At 35.4% G+C, this 23,304-nt stretch overlaps 1 protein-coding gene across 5 annotated transcripts in view; it reads left to right on the top strand.

Annotated features, from left to right (window-relative positions):
• LSAMP (limbic system associated membrane protein) overlaps window positions 1-23,304 on the top strand; it is a 638,551-nt gene that overhangs the window by 328,555 nt on the left and 286,692 nt on the right. For all 5 annotated transcript variants that reach the window (XM_077884209.1, XM_077884207.1, XM_077884208.1 and 2 more), the window contains exon 2: window positions 5,493-5,725. In XM_077884209.1, the coding sequence (XP_077740335.1) occupies window positions 5,493-5,725 (233 nt within the window). The remainder of the gene's footprint in view (window positions 1-5,492; window positions 5,726-23,304) is intronic.

Raw genomic sequence — 23,304 nt, forward strand, 5'->3', positions numbered from 1 at the left:
GTTCTGCCTCCAATTATACTCATCATTTTAGAAGCAGACTTAGGCAGTATGAGTAGAATTGTCGATGTACCTGTTTGTATAAATGTGCATAATATGCTTGGTGTAAAGTGTTTGCAGAGATCCAATGCTTGAGATTTTTATGGGTGCATTGATTTTTTGTGACAGTTTTATGGCTGCAGATATACTGAACAGGGAAGATAAAAATTTGTTTGCTTGCCTTTCCTGTAATTTTTTTAAAGCTGATTTAAAAAAAAAAATCATAGGCCCACAGTTAAGGTAAGTAACCCACCTGATATTTGTGGGTTCATGGCTAAAGTGGGCAACCCACTAAACATTTATCTATTGCTTTATGTTTCTCTCACTTTTTCACATGTGACATAGATTATGTAATTCTCAGGGATGAAGTTTCTTTATAATGAAAGCACTGAGCACATATTTTTCTCTCCTTTACTTTCATGCTACTACCACACTCAATAATTCTCTTTTAAAATTCCACCTTGTATCTAATACTTTTAATTATTTCTTAAGAAATGTTAAGATAGTTACCCATCTATTCTGCACCTCTTAGATAATTAACTAATATTTGATTTTTGACCTAATGTCAATGTGTTAAATTCAGTTTACTTATTCCACGTTTCAGTGAGTGCCTACTGTGTGCATGGTGGGTATACTGCTAGGACCTGTGAGGGCTCCACAGGCAAGTTTCAGGAGGGTCACTGTCATTAATAAGCTCAAAGGAAAGATAAATGCAGATAACTTTAATGCAGTGTGGTGTATAACGAGGTCATAAGAAAGATCCATGAAAAAGGACGGAATACTAATAACTGAGGATTTCCTAGAGAAGTTGGTACTCTGTATTATAACCTCATGTTCTCAGCTACCTGCCAAAAAATCCCAGCTGAAGAGGAGGGATTCTCTCTCCCTCTCTTCTTGACACCAACACCCACTCTCTTTAAGGAGCAGTCCTTTCTAAATCCAGGAATGGTTTGCAACATCATGAACTCCTAGAGGAAACATTCTGTTACATCTAAACAATACGTAACACTTACAGATTTTTAAAATACATCTCACTAACCACCTCTTACTGGTCAGAATGACTAAAATTAACAACTCAGGAAACAGCAGATGTTGGCAAGGATGGGAAGAAAGGACTAACCCTCTTACACTGTTGGTGCAAATGCAAACTGGTGCAGTCACTCTGGAAAACAGTATGGGACCTACTCAGAAAGTTAAAAATAAAACTACCCTATGACCCACCAATTGTACTACTAGGTATTTATTCAACAGATACAGACATAGGATTCAAAGGAGCACCTGCACCCCAACGTTTATAGCAGCAGTATCCACAATAGCAAAACTATGGGAAGAGCCCAGATATCCATCGACAAATGACAGATGAATGGATGAAGAAGATGTGTGTATGTGAGTGTGTATATAATGTGTGTGTGTGTATATAATTTGTGTGTGTGTGTGTATATATATATACATTATATATATATATATATATATATATATATATATATATATATATATATATATATATATAATGGAATATTACTCAGCCATCAAAAAATGAAATCTTGCCATTTGCAACAATGTGGATAGAACTAGAGGGTATTATGCTAAGTGAAATAAGTCAGTCAGAGAAAGACAAATACCGTATTATTTCACTCATATGTGGAATTTAAGAAACAAAACAGATGAACGTAGGGGAAGGGAAAGAAAATAAGATAAAAACAGAGAAAGAGGCAAACCATGAGACTCTTAACTATAGGAAACAAACTGAGGTTTGCTGGAGGGCAGGTTGGTGGGGGGTTGGGGTAATTGGGTGATGGGCATAAAGGAGGGTACTTGATATAGTGAGCACTGAGTATTATAGGCAACTGATGAATCACTAAATTCTACCCGTGAAACTAATTATACTACACTAACTAAATTGAATTCAAATAAAAAATTAAAATAAAATATTTTATTAATAAAATACATCTCTTCATACTTCTCCAGCTTTAGCCACATCTGATATTGAAGATAAAGTCATTAGATATCCAGTTCTGAACTAGATTGTCTGGTATTGAAGTAGCATTCTGGGTAGGGGATAATTCATTATTATATTATGATGGCATGGCATGAGAAGTCTCATTTACTCTACAGGAATACCTAATGCACAATTAAGCTAACTTAACTCATAGATGGAAGCTCATGATGCTTGCTGGTCAGTCAGTGCATGTTGGGAAACAGGATCAGCATTAAATTGACATTTCCTCATTTTTTAATAACTAGGTGTTCTGTAACTGGTTATTTTCATTGAACCACCAAAAGTTCTACAAATTGAGATTATTTTGACTCTTACCATCTTTTTTTTATGTGTATTTCTTATGGTTTGAAATAGTTGCCACCTTAAATCAAGATATCAAAATTTTAAAAACGAAATTAGTTCTAAAATTGTAATATTTTTGCCATTTTTCAGTATAAAAGTTTTAGTCATGTAGAAAGATGATTTTCTAGTTTATAGAGTCAATATATTTACTTTGGAACGACTGGCTACATATAAAGAACCCTTAAATATCTAGAGGAATTGTTTTCCTTTTAAAAATACTACATCATTGGGGCACCTGGCTCGCTCAGTCAGAGGGGCATGTGACTCTTGATCTCAGGGTTGTGAGTTCAAGCTCCGTGTCGGGTGTAGAGGTTACTGAAAGTAAAAATTAAAAAACATACAGAAATACTGCACTGTGCTCTGTTTGGCTTCCTGGCTAACTATACTAAGTTAATAAAAAGTGTGAGTGTATATGTGTATGTATTCTATGCCTTTCATCTATTTGTAAGTAAAAGATAAACTTTAAAAATAAATATAAGTGAAACACAATGTAAGAATAAGATGTTATATAGATTGTCATAGCAAAATTTCCACATAATGTATTGTTTCAGTTAATACATTTTTATGGGTCTGGCAGTTTTGCTGAAATAGTCCATTACTTCTTTAGGTAAGATAAATCTGAACACTCTCAGAGAATAATTTGGAATAATGATCTGTGTGATAATTTTAACTTGTGTATGGACAAAAATTGCTAAAATGTCGAAAGGACCCTAAACACCTGATTTAGAAACTGTACCTTGTGCTGATAAGGAAATTTGTCTGATTCATTTGTTGATGTTATAGGGTTTAGGATGGGAGAGTGGAAAATAGGTAACTATATGTCTTCTACTCTGTGTGTGTGACACTATCAATTTAACAACAGGTATTTACCAAGTACCTAATATATAAGATTAATTTTTGGAGGTACCTAAATGAACAGGGCAAAATATATCTGTCTTTAATTGATTTGTAGGCCATATTTATGTGAAATGTTACATGGTATTTTTTTCCCAAAATGAACATATTAGGAACATATTTTGGGCTAGACATTATTCAGATTAATCTCTATGATGTAGCAATATCTGTTTGCTGCTGTGTTGAGCTGCATGGATGAGAAAAGTGCAAGGAGGTACATGATACAAGATTTAAAATGCATTTACAGAGGCAAATTGCCATTCTTCTCTATAGAAGAGAAAAACACGGTAAATCTACGTCAGTCGTTTCATTTATGTTCTAGAAAGCAGAAAACAGCCTATTAATTCACAAATGATTCTCAGTTGACAAGTGTCACAAATACCATGAAGGACAGAGAAACAATGCCAAATAATAATAAAACAGGAAGAGTCAAATCATGTCTGGAAAGAAACAGCAAGAATCCATGAAGTTAGCTTTGTACTCTCTCATGGAGAAGTTCTAAATTATCAAACACATACAACTAATCCCAACAATATCTCTATGGAAGAGAGATACATATTGGGTAATAGAGACATTAAATGTTGACTTCATCTACTTATGTTCTTGAAAATAAATAGGTAGAGAAGAAAAGAGAGACCTGCGTATTATAGAACTCAAGTAATTAAATAAAATTCTCATGTTAAATAAGATATTCAATTCACTTAAAAATAATAGAAGGTCTTTTGAACCATAGGTGAGGTATTCTAAAAGAATTCAGCTTTTCTCTTTTTCCAGAATGAGGTGGCCTCTGTATGCCTACTATAGACAGCCTGTAGATGATGCATCAATTTCCTGTCTATGTGTAGATCCAGAATCTTTATGACTGACTCTTTTGACCTAAAAGGAAACCTGGATTTGACTTAGTTTGGAAAACACAGAACATGGTATTTTAATTGTTCTGCTGTCATGCTCCTGGCTTCTTCTCTCCATCCCTCATGCCCCAGAGTGCTGAGCAGATGGCTCTACAGTTGTGAACAGGGTCTGGGACAATCTCCCTGTGGGGCAGACATAAATCTTGCCAAAGGGATGCAGAGAGAAGTTTGTTTGTTTGTTTTTGCTCAATTTTTCCATTTCCAGATTCTTACAGGAATTGAAGGAGAAAACAACATTAGCTACAAAGTATTTGCTCCTTCTACATTAATCTGCATTCTTTGCCTCTTTCTTACAAGTTTCAGAAAGAGATCCTTTTAGGTCTTTTAAAAAAATATTTATTTATTTATTTATTCTTGAGAGACAGAGAGAGAAAGAGGGAGAGGCAGACACATAGGCAGAGGGAGAAGCAGGCTCCATGCAGGAAGCTGGATGTGGGACTCGATCCTGGGTCTCCAGGATCATGCCCTGGGCTGAAGGCAGCGCTAAACCGCTGAGCCACCTGGGCTGCCCCCTTTTAGGTTTTTTAAAATAAGTCACCATTCAAATAAAGATTTCCCCTTCATCTTTCTTGGAAAATGAACTACAAAATTGGTTATTTCATCTCCCATTAAATATTGAATCTGTTCTGATGCACCAGAAATGCTGGTTGTAAGCCATTTTGCCAGCACACAACCTGCTGCCCTTAGCAGCTGGAAGCAGACTTAGGCAAGATGATATTAGGTTTGATTTCCTTGACACCATACTTATCTACTTACCTTTGGATTGACTTAGACACTTCTTGCTCCTGGGAGAGGGCATTCCAAACTTATAAGAATCTGAAGCAAATTCTGAAATCTTGTCCAATTCCTACAGCAGTGGGGCATAAATTGTATCTATCATCACACAGGACTTTAGGAAGTACTTATGAAAGAATTAAGACAATTCAAAACTCAGTAAATGTGCCACATTATCACTTGTCAAATTCTCAGTTACTGAAACAGATGGAGTTCTGTGTGAATGACCTTTTCCTAGACAAGAAGAAGATAATCCAGTGGGAAGTCAATATCTATTTAATTTTATTTGCCCGCATTTTTCATATTCATTGTTTATTGCCGAATTGGGTCCAATATAATGACATCCATCCATTGGATGGTAATTAGATCTTAGGAGAAATAGTGGCAATAGCTAAGACTCTAAGAAATGGCATGGCAATTATTCATCCTGCATATAATTATTGTTCTTGATTGGTCTTGTTGAGGACAATCATGTGGAGAATGAATGCAGATGCAGGCATGGCTAAGGTGCTAATGTTGTTATTCTGCTCTACCAGGTGTGTTGTAGAAGACAAGAACTCGAAGGTGGCCTGGTTGAACCGTTCTGGCATCATTTTTGCTGGACATGACAAGTGGTCTCTGGACCCTCGGGTTGAGCTGGAGAAACGCCATTCTCTGGAATACAGCCTCCGAATCCAGAAGGTGGATGTCTATGATGAGGGTTCCTATACTTGCTCGGTTCAGACACAGCATGAGCCCAAGACCTCCCAAGTTTACTTGATCGTGCAAGGTAAGAAAAGATGGGATAAGTGGATGTTAAGGGAGAGGTGAGAAGCAGAAAATAAACATGATGTACAAAATATTTGCAAAATCCTTTGTGGAAAAAAAAAAAACAACTTTCAAATGCCTTATTGCATTTAAGTGTTATTTTTTTCTCTGAAAGGATAGATTTAGAATAAGAGGAACAAGGAGAATATAGAAGGTGGAATCTTGCCATTGTGAGCCAGTACCCTTGATAAGAATATTCTCTCCTAGTCCCAAATTTAAAAGTACACAGCAAAGGCCACAGCGATTGAAATAAGTTGGAACAGGGTAACAAGAACAAACAGAATGCTTAGAACCATGTGAGGTGCACTTTATCAGCTGTTGGGTACTGGATGCTTTGCTGAAGGCTTGATTTTTATCTTTAGCATAAAGAGTGTTACTAATTATCTGTTTTTATGATAGTAAATGTTATTTAGAAAAATAAAAATTTCCAGAGGCCTTGACATCATCTCAGCTGGCCAGCTTTCTTTTTAAATTATATCTCCATTTAATGGTAAATTATTTGTGAACAAATCCAGTGTCAAGGATCTGCAAAGTCATTGGGGATAATCTGCTCCTAGATTGGGGTTTCCAAGGGCACACCTGAGTCATGGTTTTATAGGATAAAAACCCTAAGTGGCATACGCATGCCCCCAAACAGTAGCTCTCATGGGTCCCTTTCCCCATAATTGCAGAAAGAGAACAAAGCTGATCAGCTGCAAATTTTATTGCAAGCAAAGTCAAACCACCAGCAGTTTCAATCCATCTATCAGGAAAGATCTAAGCACTAACAAATATTAGGGCTGTGTTCATGTATTCTTGATTTACAATTTTATGTAAATTTAATGCAAATTAAGCATGGCCCTAGGGCTCCTGTCAGGATTCCAATGTAGTCAGTGGTGTGGGAAAGTTTGACTGTAGCTTCTATTAATGTGTTATGGAATTGATTATTGCAGCGTTTAAATTATTGCTCTCTCAACTCCTCTGATTAATAGATTGAAACTGGAGTAAAATACATCAGAGACTGCCTGGTCCAGAGGTGGTTTAGTCATGTGACCTCTATCTTGGTCCATTTGCAATGGCTGACAGCTTCATTTTATTGCTTGTAAAAGGCATGTCTTCTGACTTGCAAAGTTCCTCTCACAGTCAAGGCATAGAATGTTTTCCTTGTAGTTTATAAACCTAGAGCTTCATAACACGATGCTGCAGGGCTTGGATCCGAGGCAGTCCATTTAAATGTGTAAACATAACCAGAGATGTGTAAATATATAAATAGGTTAATTTACCAGCTCCCTCAAAAACACAAGTAAGACATATATTTTCTTTCCTCTCTCTCTCCCTCTGTCTCTATCTCACACATACACCCTCCTCAAAACAGAAGTTCTATCCCATGCCATGGCAGAAGGAGTGGAGTTAACTGGTTTTCTTAAAGCCCCTTAGAAAGATTTTATCGAATGACCAGGTCCATATTATATTATGAGATTCCTACACAATTTTAACACCTTTACAGCCTTTAATGTCATCGGAAAGCCACTAGAGACCACAACTAGGAAATTTGTATTGTACCATACTAAATAAAATTACGCAATTTGAGTATATTATAGTCCTTGGTTTCTAGATGAGGAAACAGAAGTTCATTAAATTTAAGTTACTTGCTCAAGATTACATTAAGAGTTCAACGAGTGAGTAGTTTGGAGCCAAGACCAGGAATCAAATTTTCTACTGGAAGGGACATTTATTGTTATGACTTTAAAAACTGCCATATTTATATTTAAGTCAGATCTTAGCACCAGATGCCTCTTCCTCTTTTTTTTTTTTAATTTTTTGGTTATTTATCTATGTACATTTTAGGTATGAACTAAATGTACTAATCCTAAAGGGATTAGAGGTAGAAATAAGTTCGACCATACTTGCATGTACCTTCATACCATGTTTGCATAAGTTAAATTTGATAAATTAATATTAAGTAATGGAGAAGAGCCTACCGAGTGCCAGGTACTATTTAGTCCATTGGGAAACCTTTAAGGTTCCTCTAACTGGCCTATGAATTAAATTGACATGAAATAGATTAATAGGAGAATATCAAATTGAATTTCATATGTGTGGGGATCCATATAGACTTGAGATTCCAAGGACAGGCAAAATGAGGTATATATATATATACCATCCTGAATTAACATAAGGGGCTATTCATCTGGGCCTTCAAAGGAAAAGAAAGCAATTCACAGAAGAAAAAAAATGAGTAAATGCTGGCCCATCCAGAAACAATGGGACATAGGGAGGACTTTGACCAATTAGTGCTTGGTTCCTCCTTATCTATCACACATAGTTCATATTAGAATATAGTTATTTATGGTGCTAGCTCTCTTGCTGGAGCAGGTACTCTATCTAAATTCCTTTTTTTTTTTTTTCCTACCTAAATTCTTTAAAGCAGTTAGGGGGAAGGTCAACATTTCTTCCTGAGTCTTTGGGCCTTGATTATTTTTAGCTCTAAATAATCTGCATGCCAAAGGTACAAATCCTGGGGCAACTCTTTCTGAACCCCTACAGTTTTTCCCATTTGTTTCTAATAATATTATTATTAAGTAGGTATTAATTACTTTATTATAAATATGCAAAAGCTTAAAGTTCAGACACAATAAGGAGCCAGCCCAAGGCTGCCTGTTGGTTTAGCACAGGATTTCAAACCCATATCTGTGTGATTCAAGATACTACTGTGGTGTTTTGTTTTGTTTTGTTTTAATCACATTGCTGTGGAAGAAAAAAAAGAGCAACAAAGTTTATACTTGTAAAAGAGATGAGAAAGAATCCTCTCCTCCTTGAGCCTGAGTCAGGGATTTTTTTTTTGACAATTATATGGATGTTGGCATTTTATATCTAGCACCAGATGGCTGATCCACTCCCCATTAGGATATTAAACCTTGCGATTATATCAGTGATTCCATCCCATCATCCTGTTTTGTTCATACTATTCCCACTCCATGCCTCAACCCTACGTTTTCACATCAAAGATCCTGTTTCTGGGAATGGCTGCCATTCTTCTTCCCTCCAACCCCATAGCACCTTCCTTCGAAATGAGAGTCCTTTGAATTTTTCAAATTCTGCCTTGTGCACCCTCCATGGTTTCTGTTAATCCAGTTCAGTCATTAAATAAATATTTTTTTCCTAACCTAATGGTGAGGCCATCTTTAGTTACCAGATGCTATGAGATACCATGAAAATATAGCAATTAACAATGTGGGCCTTGAAGTCACACTGCCTGCTTCAAATCTCAGTTTTCTTTCTTATTATTCAGATAAGTTTGGTGATAAACTGCTTAATTTCTCTAAGGCTCAGGTTTGCCATATATAAAATAGAGATAAAATTTAAATTTTAAATCTTCCCAAATTTATTGTAAGGATTAAATTAGATGATCTATGTAAGACCTTAATCCAGTGTCTGGATATCATGTGTTTTCACCCAATAAGATGCTAATAATGGTGATGATAAGGATGGTGATGATGATGATGTTGGTGATGATGATGGTGGTGATGATGATGGTGATATGATGACGATGACAGCAACCATGCTGTTTCTACTGTTTCTGATTCTGTCATAAGACTTACTTTGGCTGTAGGGCTGTTGCCCAGAGTCTAACACTTGCTTCCACTTATTGCCTATTAACCCTTGTGTTGGACTCTTTCAGCTTTTGTTTTAGATCCTTCCTGTCCATTTTCTCAGTTGTCACCCTCCTTAGCATCCAGTCTTCAGCTTTACTTCTTTAGGATTCTAATGGGCTTCTTAGACTAGCATCTTCTTAAAGTTCTTAGAGAGCTTTATTAAGAATATTTAAGGGGGATATGCAACATGCTTCACCAACACTTAGAGAGTTTGTTAAATTTTAGATTGGAGGGACCTTTCCAGAATTTCTGATTAAGCAGTTCTGGGGTCAGGGGCTGAGAATATGCATTTCCAACACATTACAGGTGATAATAATGCCACTGATACAAAGACCATACGTTGAGAACCACTGCTCCAGAAGAATTGTATACCTTAAGATTATAGGCAGAAGTGTTCTTGCATAATGTCATTCAATTTCAGATAGTGTTACACTTTCAAATACTCCTAAAACTAATCTCATTGGACATGAGACCAAGAACAGATAGATTGAGAAATACCTTAAATTTCATGGTAACATCTTAGGCCCTCTGAGACTGCTTACCTAGCCTAGTTCTGTGGAAAGAAAAATCTCTCTTCCAAAACTGTCCATTTTCAGGTATCAAAGCTGAGGATGGGGATCCCTGGGTGGCGCAGCGGTTTGGCACCTGCCTTTGGCCCAGGGCACGATCCTGGAGACCCAGGATCGAATCCCACGTCGGGCTCCCGGTGCATGGAGCCTGCTTCTCCCTCTGCCTGTGTCTCTGCCCCTCTCTCTCTCTCTCTCTCTGTGTGTGTGTGTGTGTGTGTGTGACTACCATAAATAAATTAAAAAAAAAAAAAGCTGAGGAGGGGGAATGGTTGAAACATAAAAACTGGGGATCTCTGGGTGGCTCAGTGGTTTAGCGCCTGCCTTCAGCCTAGGGCCTGATCCTGGAGACCCAGGATTGAGCCCCACGTCGGGCTCCCTGCATGGAGCCTGCTTTCCCTCTGGCTGTGTCTCTGTCTCTGTCTCTCTCTCTCTCTCTCTCTCTCTGTCTCTTATGAATAAATAAATAAAATCTTAAAAAAAAAATGAAACATAAAAACTGCTCTAGGTTTCAAAAATCTCACCTGTATAAATTTTTAAGTATTTGTACCCCCTTATGTTTTTCATGTTTCATTTTCCCTGGAAACCTCCTTTCCTTTTGTATGTATTCCCATCACATTAGTGACTATTTAACATCTCCAACATTTTCAAGTTTTTGTCAGTTCATGAGGGTCATTACACATAAAATATCCTGTGTGAAATAAATATGCTACATGGTTCACTAAACTCAGTCTTTAGCTAAATGGCATCTCTACACACCTTCTTCATCAGGTACACAAGTGACAGTTTTGCATCAGCAAATGTACAAATCAGTAATGATCTCCGGTTGACTTGTGACTAATGGTATTAAACGTTGCATCTGTGGAACCCAAAGCTATTCAAACATAAACATGCATCTGAGATACTTAATGAATGGTAGGACTCATTTCTAAAGCAGATATTTTGGTTCCCACACCACCTTCTTTAAAGATTCTGTGACAAAAGATTAAGAAAACATTATCTTTAACTTTAATAAACAGAGTACTTTGACATCTTTCCTATTAATAATGTCCATTTTTTTCTCTAAATGTTATCTTCCTATGACCTGTTTTTCCTGATCATGACACAAATGGAGGTATTTGAATTATGACTATGCTTCTCTTTATGTGATCCTTGTCTAACCTGCAACAAAATCAACATTTTGGTTTATTATACTTGTCAAAATGTAGATTCCTGAAAACCACTCCCAGAACAATTGAACCAGAATCCCTGGGAATACAGCCAAAATTTGCAAATACACTGTGTTCTGCATGTGATTCAGATCCATGTGGAAAACCGAGAACTACTGTTCTAGGGACCTAAACAACTAGTGAGAAGAATTTGCTGCTGTTGGCTGCTCATTTTGCTGTATGACGCAGCATCAAATTGTATATAAAGCTCTGTGGAGCAGGTACTAGAGCCTTATAATAGAAAAAATATAAATAAATAAATAAATAAATAAATAAATAAATAAATAAACCTGTGTCCTTGTTAAAAACAGATATTCTTGAGTGCTAGGAATAGTGGCCCCCCAAATGACTTCTTTTTTTCTTTTGACTATAGCATTAGGAATCTCCACATGTATGTGAATGCAAATGACACCCTAACATGATAGGATTTTTAAAATGTGAATCTTGTTTTTAAATATCTCATTCAGGGGCACCTGGGTGGTTCAGTCATTAAGCATCAGACTCTGGGTTTCAGCTCAGCTCATGATCTCCGGGTCGTGAGATCAAGCCCCAAGTCAGGTTCCACACTGAGTGCAAAGTCTGCTTGAGATTCTTTCCCTCTCCTTTTCCCTCCTCTGCTTCTCCCCTTGCTCACTCTCTCTCTCTTTCTCTCAAATAAATAAATAAAATCTTTATAAATAAACATCTTATTCACCATCCCTTGCTTACATTTATCATGTTTTCACATTTTTATTCATTATACTTCCCCCAGTACCTGTACTAGAATGGTCATTTCCGTGTTGAGTCTTTTTTCTCTTTTTAAGCTATTCTAATTTGGTTGCCATTGTTGTAAAAATAGCCTATTCTGCATAAAGCATTGGAGTTTTTTTTTTTTTAACATTTTTGGTTTTTGAAATGTATTTCTAAATTAATATTTAAATTTCACTATAATATTAAATAGAATCCCAGACATTTTTCTCAACTTCTGTGATGCAAATCATATACATGATTTACTGAGAATTTATTACATGTAAGGAAATTTATTAAATAATTACCTTAACTAAACCAATGTAATTATGGAAAAAAATATAAAAGTGGGACTCCTTCCTTGTAAGATTGTATTTGGCCTTTATTCTCCCTCAAATCCACATGCTTAAAAAGCCAGATTTCCTGTACCTCATTCACTTTAGAATATTCATTTTGACTTACAATTGTAATGTCTGTAGATTCGTCTTTATTTTTTATTACTTAAAAAAAATTAAATATTCTATTTAAATTCAATTTGCCAACATGTAGATTCCTTTTTTTTTTAATTTTTATTTATTTATGATAGTCACAGAGAGAGAGAGAGAGAGAGAGAGAGAGGGGCACAGACATAGGCAGAGGGAGAAGCAGGCTCCATGCACCGGGAGCCCCATGTGGGATTCGATCCCGGGTCTCCAGGATCGCGCCCTGGGCCAAAGGCAGGCGCTAAACATCTGTGCCACCCAGGGATCCCTGTAGATTCTTTTTTAATTTAAGAATTGAAATGTCAAAAAAAAAAAAGAGAATTGAAAAGTCAAGTCTTAGGAACACAAATATATTTTTTTTTTCATGAATACTAGTCTAGCACTAATTGTTTCTAGGATTTAAATTCTTAGAAGCATTTAAATCCTATTAAACATTCCTAATTTTCACCTGGAATGTGTTACCTAAAGTTGAATGTATTACCCAGAACTCCAAGTAAATGTCCCCTTTATATCTCATAATCTCTCTTTTCTTACCTTCTTTCATTACTGTATTCCCCTTTTATACCATTTTGTTTTCCACAGTTTTAGTTAGCCACATTCATCTGTGGTTTGAAAACACATGATCTTCCTTCTGACATTTCTTTTTTTTTTTTTTTTTTTTTTAGATTTTATCTATTTATTAATGAGAGACAGAGGGAGAGAGAGAGGCAGAGATGTAGGCAGAGGGAGAAGCAGGCTCCATGCAGGGAGCCCGATGTGGGACTCAATCCCGGGACTCCAGGATCACGCCCTGGGCCAGAGACAGGCGCTAAACCGCTGAGCCACCCAGGGATGCCCCCTTCTGACATTTCTGGCAGAGTCAGAGGTCAATAGTAGCCTAAAATGAGCAGCCATCACAATGTCTATGTCATTCACCTCACTATGTCATCTCATCACATAGGCATTTCATCATCTCATATTATCACAAGAAAAAGGGTGACTACAATACAATAGAATACTTTGAGAGAGAGGGAAACCACATTCACATAACTTTTATTACAATATACTGTTATAACTGTTCTTTTTTATTATTATTATTTCTAATGTCTTACTATGCCAAATTTACATATTAACCTTAATCATAAGTATGTATGTATATATAAAAGAAAACACAATGCATATTAGGTTTGGCACTATGCATGGTTTCAGGCATCCACTGGGGGGTCTTGATATTTATCTCTTTCAGGTAAAGAAAGTGACTGTTGTACTTCCATTATTCCCCTTTCCTTTCCACCTTTCTCCTTTCCCTTCTCTAATCAACATCATGTTGCAGTGATTATTTTTTCAGTAACTTAACATTGTCTACAAAATTTCATATAAAATGTTTGCCACTGCATTCTAATTGAACTTAGCCTGGAGCTCTTTACATTTTTAACACAACCTAGTAAAATAAAGAATTTTAAATCTTCTTTAGTTGGATTTCATCTGGGGTTAATTCTGTTGATTATTGAGAATTTTAGTGATTAACTGGAATTCTCATTTGGAGTTTATATGCTGAAATCTAATTTTCCTACTCTTCAGCTTAATTTTTCAGACAATAGCCTCTTGATTGGCTATTAAAAGACCAGGTTCTGACTTTAAGGACATCGCTATCCACATCAGCAATCAGACAGCTCTTGTAATGGGAAGAAGTGACTCTTTGGGGCTAAAACATTTGAGAAGATTACTTTGTTGGGGAGGAAAAAGTTTTATGTATCCTTCAAAGTTCTTCCAGTTATTCTAAGAATCATATTGATAGGAGACAAAACAGCAGGAGAAAAACAAACAAAAGTTTAATAACATGTATACCTTCTGTATACATGCAAGAGACCCAAGAATACCAAGGAACTCCCCAAAATGTCCAAAGCTATCACCTTACATGCCAACTTCAGCTAAAGACAAAAGGCATTGGAAGTGGTGAGTCAGTTGTGGTAGCTTACCAGGAAAAACACAGTAAACAAGAGTTAAGGTTATTGTACAGAGCTAACTCATTGCCTTCTTCACTGATAGTGTTTCTAGAGATGGAGAATCAACCCCCTCTTCCTGGTACAGCAAGGGAGATACCCTTACAAGTGGAGATTTCCCTTAAAATTATAATTGTCTCTTAAAAATGATAAATTCTTAGTTTTCAGAGCTTCTGTTATGTTTGGAGTTTTAAGCTGATATTCTACCTGTGGTAAGGACTCCAAATTTTATATAAACCAAGCTCATCCACCTAAAATTAATTATGATCTCCAAGCTTTCCATATGTATCTGCAGCCCACTTTTAGCCATCAAAATAAATCAACTATTTACATCCACATACTTTCTATTCTAACTTGCATTTGTCCTTCTTGAGGATGACAAAAAATAGGAGAGTTATTTTAGAATCCAGAGTTGGCTCAGTGTAAAAATCCAGACTCCATGAAAAGAAGAAAGCTACCGGAAGACAGGTAGCTTGAATCAGTATACAAATCTTGAATCATTATGCCAGTCTTAATGCATTATGGTCAGAATTTTTGTGGTACTCAGGAAGACTTTGGGAGTGGGCATTTATTCTGCTTTGGAACTGCATACACTAGATGCTTTAGCTATATCCAGTGTGCACTACAGATTATTTTTCTTACATTTATATAATATTATATGTAACAGCTGACAGATGGACCAGTTTTTACACAGATATTTTACCTATTAAGATGATAGCTACCCTTTCTAATATTTTTAATTTTTTAAAGATTTTATTTATTTATTATGAGAGACAGACAGAGAGAGAGACAGAGACACAGGCAGAGGAAGAAGCAGGCTCCCTGCAGGGAGCCCAATGCAGGACTCATTTGATCCTAGGACCTTGGTGCCCTGAGCTAAAGGCAGATGCTCAACCACTGAGCTACCCAGGTGTCCCTCCTTTCTAATATCTTTAAATAACCCTGTAAGCTACCCTGAATTGCCGTCATCTGTAGCATTTATGTTTTCTATACATTACCAAAAACAAATAAATAACCTTCTCCCAAAAGGACCTGTATATTCTTAAAAATATTAAACTTATATATATTTTTAATATACTTTAATTGTTTTCAGTTTGCTCTAAATAGGTAACATTTATTTTTGGACAATGAGATGATTTGTCTTTAAATTTGTCAAATCTTAGGTCTGTTTCAGTGACAAAGCATACGGAACACAATTATTCCTTATTCTCAATCAAAAAGCTAATAGGCAAGTTCAAGTGTAGTGGGAAAGCAGCTCAACCTGTGCCAGGGCCTACTGAAGTGGAGTGCCAACACTACAGGGTTCAGGGCTCAAAAGAAAAAAAAAGGACATTGGAGTGAGGAGGCAGTCATGGAAGATTAGGACCTTAGCTACATTCAAGAAAATTGAGAAAATAAATATATTGAGGATAATAATAACCAATTTTTCATTGTTGAAGAAGAGAGTATAAATATGGAAAAGGGAAAGCTAAAATAAACTGAATGGTATTGGATCAAAATTAGAATTACTAGTGTTTATTCATGAGTTTTAACAAAAGATAGATAAATAGATGTATACATATGTGTATATTTTCTAGCCTCCCACTGAGAGGGCCTCAGAACAATTAAAGCTCAGTAGCAGTCAACATACCTAGCATCCAGATGTTGGTTTTAGAATATCGGTCTTAACGAAGGCAGTAATTTCTTTGACATCAGCCATAGCTACATTTTTCTAGATATATCTCCAAGACAAGGGAACAAAAACAAAAATTAAAAAATAAAATAAAATAAAAATAAAATAAAAAGCTTTTACACAGCATAGGAAACCATCAACAAATCAAAAAAGTAGCCTACTGAATGAGAGAAGATATTTGCAAATGATATGCAAAATATATGAAGAATATATACAGTACAACACCCAAAAAACAAACAATCTGATTAAAAATAGGCAGGGAAACAGAATAGACATTTTTCTTTTTTTTTTTTTTTAATTTTTTTTTTAAATTTTTATTTATTTATGATAGTCACAGAGAGAGAGAGGCAGAGACACAGGCAGAGGGAGAAGCAGGCTCCATGCACCGGGAGCCCGATGTGGGACTCGATCCCGGGTCTCCAGGATCGCGCCCTGGGTCAAAGGCAGGCGCCAAACCACTGCGCCACCCAGGGATCCCAGAATAGACATTTTTCTAAAGAAGATAGCCAACAGACACATGAAAAGATGTTTAACATCACTCACCATCAGGGAAATGCAAATCAGAATCACAGTGATATATGATTTTACATGTGTCAGAAGGGCTATTATCAAAAAGACAAGAAATAACAAGTGTTGGTGACAATACAGAGACATAGGACCCTTCACATACTGTTAGTACAGTACATTATAAATTGAAATGTAAATTGGTACAGCCACTGTGGAAAACAATATGGAAGTTCTTCTAAAAATTTAAAATAGAAATACCATATGGCCCAATAATTCTACTACTGGGTATTTACCCAAAAAAAATGAAAACACTAATTTGAAAAGATGTATGCAGCCTTATGTTTATCACAGCATTGTTTACAATAGCTAAGATAGTTGCAGGGAAATGGGCAAAACAGGTAAATTAGAGTGAAAGATAAGGCTTCCAGTCATGGAATGAGTAAGTCACAAGTATAAAAAGCACAACATGGGGAATATAGTCAATAATATTGTAATATTGTTGTATGGCAGCAAGGGATAGTTACACTTGTGATAAGCATAGAATAAAGTATAGAGATCTTGATTCACTATGTTGTACACCTGAAACTAGTGAAAATTGCATATCAACCATACTCAAAAAAATTGAAAATAAAATATCACTCCCCAGTAAACAAAGGTTACTTAGAGAAATAGATGATTCCAGGACTGGGACAAGAAAGGAACAAAATGAACTTGGAACACTTTTGTGTCGTTAAGCAAGGAAGATCTCAAAGAAAAATTCGACATACCAAAGGTATACAGAAGCCAGCTTAAAAGAGACTTCCACTAGCCAATTCTGGGACAATTTGGTAATCAAAATAAGCGATAGCCACATATTATAATGTTGATATAAACTAGATAATGGTTGTTCAATAAAGAGACTATAAAGCTCTTTCTTACAATAATAGAATGTCAACTAATAAATGCAGAAGGAATGATGGTATTTGAAAATATCATTTGCCACCATTGCAGAAATAATCAGTTCAGGCAAGAAAGATCAATGCATTCTGAAACTAGTAGATAAAAGTGAAATAAGGACAGAGATTTTTACATAATCTCAAAGTAGCTCCCCACAAACTATTAAGTACTATTTATTAAGGGAAGAAAAATTTTAAAAGGTACAAAAATCTAGTTGATACCATTCAGAGTTAATACTACCAGTAATAGGACAAATTGGCATCATGTGCCGAATGATAAAATGCCATGAGCAGAATATAGCATCATTTCTGCGATATTTCTATCAAAACCTGCCTCTAGTCATAAGAAGACATTAGGCACATCCAAATGAAGGACATTCTATAGAAAAATTGGCCTGTAATTTACATAAGTGTTAAGGTTCTATAAGTAAGGACAGACAGTGGAACTTCCCCAGACTGGAAGAAGCTAGAGATGTGATATATCTGGGTGTAATATGTGAGCTTACATTAGACCATTTTGCTTTAAAGACATTGTTTTAATAAGTGATAAAACTTGAATAGAGTCTCTATGTGAAGAATATGTGGGAGTCCTTTGTATTATTTGTGCAATTTTTCTGTGAAGTTGAAATTATTTCAAAATAAAGGTAAAAGAGGTTTAATAACACTTAAGGTAGCTGTCAGGGTTAAATATTAGTGAGTAAAATCCAAAATTGTATTAAATGCTAAATGTAGCATAATCAAGCAGGATTTTTTAAGCATAATCTATTATAAAGAAATATAAATATTCATATTTTAAGTGAACCTAGGCTGTAGTTGATATCTTTTTTTAAAAAGATAGTTTCAACAGTAATTAATTCAGTAATAAGGCAAGAAAACCAACAATCCTTTTTTTTTAACATTCATTTATTTGTTTCAGAGAGTGAGAGAGAGAGCACACCAGAGGTGAGGGGCAGAGGGAGGGTGTAGCAGCAGACTCCCCACTGAGCATGGAGCCCAACACAGGGCTCAATCTCATGAAACTGAGATCACAGTATGAGCTGAAATCAAGAGCCTGATGCTCAACCAACTGAGGCGCCCAGGCATCCCACCAACAATCATTATTTAACATTATTCAGGAGGTTGTAGCCAGTGCAGTGGGATAAGAAAATAAATTTAAAATATTTAATTGTAGGAAAGGAAGGGAGTAACTTAACAGTATTTTTAGGTAAAATAATTGCTAACTGAAAACACAAAAATAACCCTCATAAATTAATGACCAAAAACATTAGCACCAATAACCATTTGATAAATTGTCCAATTATCTGAAGAAGTATATAAAATTAATAGTTTCTACATTGGGTTATTAGAAACTCATAAAATATACCGTAAGATGGCCATTCACGAAGCTTCAATAATATAAAAACACTTAAGAATGAATTAAATAAGCAATGCAGAGAACTTAAATGCAGAAATCAATATCAGTACCTGGGAGAATGAAAGAAAAAGAGTTTTTTGTGTGTCTGGTTTTTGTCTGTTTTTTCATGGAAGGGAAATACTTAATTCTTGAATGGACACACACAAATGATGTAAGGTGGCAGTTTTCCCCAAGGTAAATATAGAATATTTTTATGTATCTAAAAATTACTTGGAGGGATTTTTTTATTGAAATTATACTAAATTTATCAAGATGATTATGAATAAGTTGGCACAGCTAGCAGTGATTTTTAAAATTGCTTTATCGGGGCAGGAAAACTCTTGCACTGCAAGATGCTAACATATTTTGTAAAGATAAAATTATCAAAACACCATATTTTTGGTTTAAGAATGACCAAGTCTATGGATATAAATGAAATGTGTAAAACACTACCATGTGTAATTAGAACGCACATGATCTACATTTATTTAAAATCATGGAAAAGTTATGATCATTCAACAGATGGTTTTGAATAGCTAGTTAAAGAAAAAAATAGAATTGTACTTTTACTGATCACTTATGAGAATTAATACTCTTAAAGACTTAAAAGTAGAAAACAAAGGAGGAAACATCAATAAATATGTACCTTAAGAGAGTGAGGAAGGCTTTCTTAAAGCAAGTGAAAAGAGCACAAAGAAAAAAAGAGTACATTTGACTATGTATATATAAAGGTATATAATTAAGGAAGTGATAAAGTGATTTAAAAACAAAATATGTAAAAAAATAAAGCTTTAATGTCACTGGTATATGAATACATTTTAACAGGTCAATAAAGAGGGAAAGAATATCAACACAGTAAATATGATTAAAATTTGCTTAAGGGCATAAAATCACCAGTTTACAAAAGGACCCGAGAAAATAGCAAACATAAAAAACTGTGAAAACCTTACCAGTAATCATGGAAATGCAAAGTAAAACAGCAATAAATTGTTATTTTTTTAGACCAATAATGCTGCGAAAGGGTTAACAAAATGTGGCTAGCCTGAATTGGCAAGTCAGTATGAAAACTGACACTTTTATATCTTCCTGTTGAGAGTGTAAATTAGTGGAAACTTTGCTAGGGTATTGTATGGATGTCTGTCAAAGTTTTAAAGCATATTTGTATCATTTGACCCAGTAATTCTACTTCCATGAAAATCCTTTGAAACGCAAACAGATTTCTGTATAAAGTGATCATCACCGAATTATTTTTAATGAAAATTATGAAAACACCCCAAATATTCAGAATAAGGATTGAGGAAGTTAAATGAAGGTCATTTCCTAAGCAGAAATAGCACTAGAATGGACATGAGAGTAGCTGCCAGCACTCAAACCTCTCCCCTATGTTTATTTATTTATTTTTTTTCCATTTGAAAGTAGTCATTTATTTACTGACCAGAATACAAAAATAATCATGGTAGATACCTTAGTTCATCTTTCGAATAATCCTATTGATCTGGTCTTCCTTGTTGCCAGCATCTCCACCTCCTACAAAATGGGTGGTCTTTTTCTTCATTCCCCCTCGTAGAGAACATAATTTGAAAGGCCATAAAAAGTTGGTTTACTTCTTTGAAATGTTTCCTAAAAGTATAGATCTTGTGAATCAGGTCCTCCATGCAGGTGATGCCATATTTACGTAGAGATTGGGCAATCAATGCCCAATGCCCTGTCAGGGCAGTTCGCTTCTTGTTGATCTTGCCATAACCACACTTGTAGATCAGTTCATTCACGGCTTCAGGTTTGGGTACCCCCATGCTATATATGGTTCCACAATCCTTAGCATATTAACTGAAGCCTTGTTGAGCTTAACAAAAGCACTCTCCCCTATGTTTGGAACTTTCATCCTTTCAGTACTGGGATGTAGACAAACTCACCCAGTGTTAAAGCAGAAATAAAATCCAAACAACCTTCAAAACTGTGGCTTGGACATGAGATCCAGGGCTTGAAACTTGTACCTGCCAAAGACTTAGAATTATTAACAGATATTATTGGATACAAGAAACTTAAGACCAAAAGAATCTATTTGGGTAATTGGTGGCATCTGTAAAAGTCAGTTCATATATGGCAATACCTGTATCACTGAGGTTTCACTGCCTGGATGGAGAGTCATATTGTTAATGGTGAAAACTACGGCATCTCATGTTCAGATTCACTGGCATTCATGCTCCCATCATGATTTTTTGGCTCTATCCTGGCTTTGCAGGTTTCCCTGTGATATTGTGAGTTACAGTGAATTCCTCCTCTGCACAAGACAGCCAGAGATGTTTTCTCTTTCTTCCAACTAAAAACTCTGAGTCACACAACTAAGCAGCCATTGACTATCATGCTTTGTAAAACATTTTATTACATATTAAGCGTTTGCTAACTATGCTTAAGTGAAATGGCAGGTGACAAAAAAAGTATGATCCACAACCTGAATTTTGTGAACTATAATCAATACATACATCATATGCACTCATACATCCATTGGGGAAAAAAAAGATAGAATGAAGTATATCAAAATTGTTTTTACAGTAGGTTTTTGAGTATTGTCTTTATAGGTAAATTTTTATGTTATTTGGTTCCCAAATGTGTGTGTGTATGCATGTGTATTATCTTTGGAGAGTAGCTTAAAAACTGTTAAATAATTTTTGAATAATAATTATTGAAACGACAGATTTTAGAAAAATTCTCAGAGAAAAAAATTTCTCTTTGGTGACTTCAACCTCCATTTTTTTTCTCCACCATTCCCTTGCTTGGGTGTTTTCCTGTTTTTTTTTTCTTTTTTTCCATAGTGGGAGCAAGCTTGTAAAATCATCTATTTTAAAAAATGATAAGGCCTTAATTGCTTATGTCTTGCAAAGATACATTCTTTCTAAAAGAGATATTATAAAGATAATGCTACACACACACACACACACACACACACACACACACACACATTACAATGTCTTGGAGAGGAGGAACAAAAACAGATTTCATGTGAAAAGACCTTGTCAGTCCCCTCAAATCCAGTACAACTGTAGAATAAACAATTTTTTGCATACATTTCTAAGTCCCATCCTGATTTCAAAACAAAAGAAACAAAACACAATAAAAACCTTCTGTTGGATTTTTTCAGATAATGCTTTAATATTGGATTCATTTGCCTGTCTACCCAAGCTGGAGCCCACAGGCTGACATTTCAGTGGTCTCTTTCTGACGCCCTAAATTCAAGTCCATTTGATTTTATCTTGATTTGACTTCTTCAGTGTCTAGCCATGGGGAACTTCATATTCTCTTTCTCCATCTTATCTAAAAGTTGTTAGGAAATGGGATATCATAATATTTTACTGAGTACCCTACAGAGTTGTGCTAATCTCAGCTGAGTCCTCATACTTTCTAGAAATCTCCTTTCATCACTGGCTGATTTTCAATTCAATTGCCTAAGACATTTTTTTCCTAGTCTTCCTTATTCTATGTTTATGACTTTCCATTGTTCCTTTCTTTTTGAAATGCCCATCTTTTTAGAATTTTTTCTATTTACGCTTTAAAAAAATATATTAGATACGCTGCTAATAATTCTCTTTTTTCTTGCAGTCCCTTTTCTTTTTATGTCCTGAAATAATGCCCTTAGTGTTCTGTATCTCAGACTATGTCAACTCGAAATTTTTTAGTTGTATGGTCTTTTTTTCTGTATGTTACATCAGAGCTATCTGTATTCCTTTGCCTTTTCAAATTCTGTCCATTGATGACCTCATCTTTACTGTAACATCTGTATAGTTTTATTACGAGTCTTTGTTGCCAGCCTTTCCTTTGGTGGAGGAGGATGTAGGAATAGAGAATCCTAGTCCAGAAATATTTCACGAGCATTCTTTTCTATCTACTAGCCACTACATGATTATTGTGCTCACGTCAAATTAAAAAAAAAAAAAAAACCCTCCAAAGCATCTCCTTCTCTTCTTTCTGATTTCCTTTTTTTCAATAATGACACAATTGATCCCCCTAAAAGGAGAGCTACTTCTAACTTTTCATGCCCATCTGTCTCAATGTATCTCTTCCATTCAATCAGTCACACATTTTTGTGAATCACGTTTTCTGCATTCTCTCATTTAGTCCCTCATTACCTCTTTCTCATATTTTTTCAAGAAAAAGTGTCTCTTTCTCTTATCTTTCTATTTTCTAAGTTGGCCTGAATATCACTTCTAGATATTTATGAAATATAGATGTGATATTAACATTCTTTGTCTCAAAACTTTCAACTTCTCACAACTATGCACAGAATAATTTAGTTCTGAGTGATTTTTCCTCAACATTTCAAGTTTTCAAAGCTAACTTCTTCTTATGTGCATAATCTATATCCTAGATAATTAAACTCTTTCCCAAAATTGTGAAAGTAGAGTTAGTCAGGCATGGAGTGTGAGAAAGAGGGTCCTAG

Source organism: Canis aureus, chromosome 35 (genome assembly GCF_053574225.1).
Source record: "Canis aureus isolate CA01 chromosome 35, VMU_Caureus_v.1.0, whole genome shotgun sequence".
Lineage (NCBI taxonomy): Eukaryota > Metazoa > Chordata > Mammalia > Carnivora > Canidae > Canis > Canis aureus.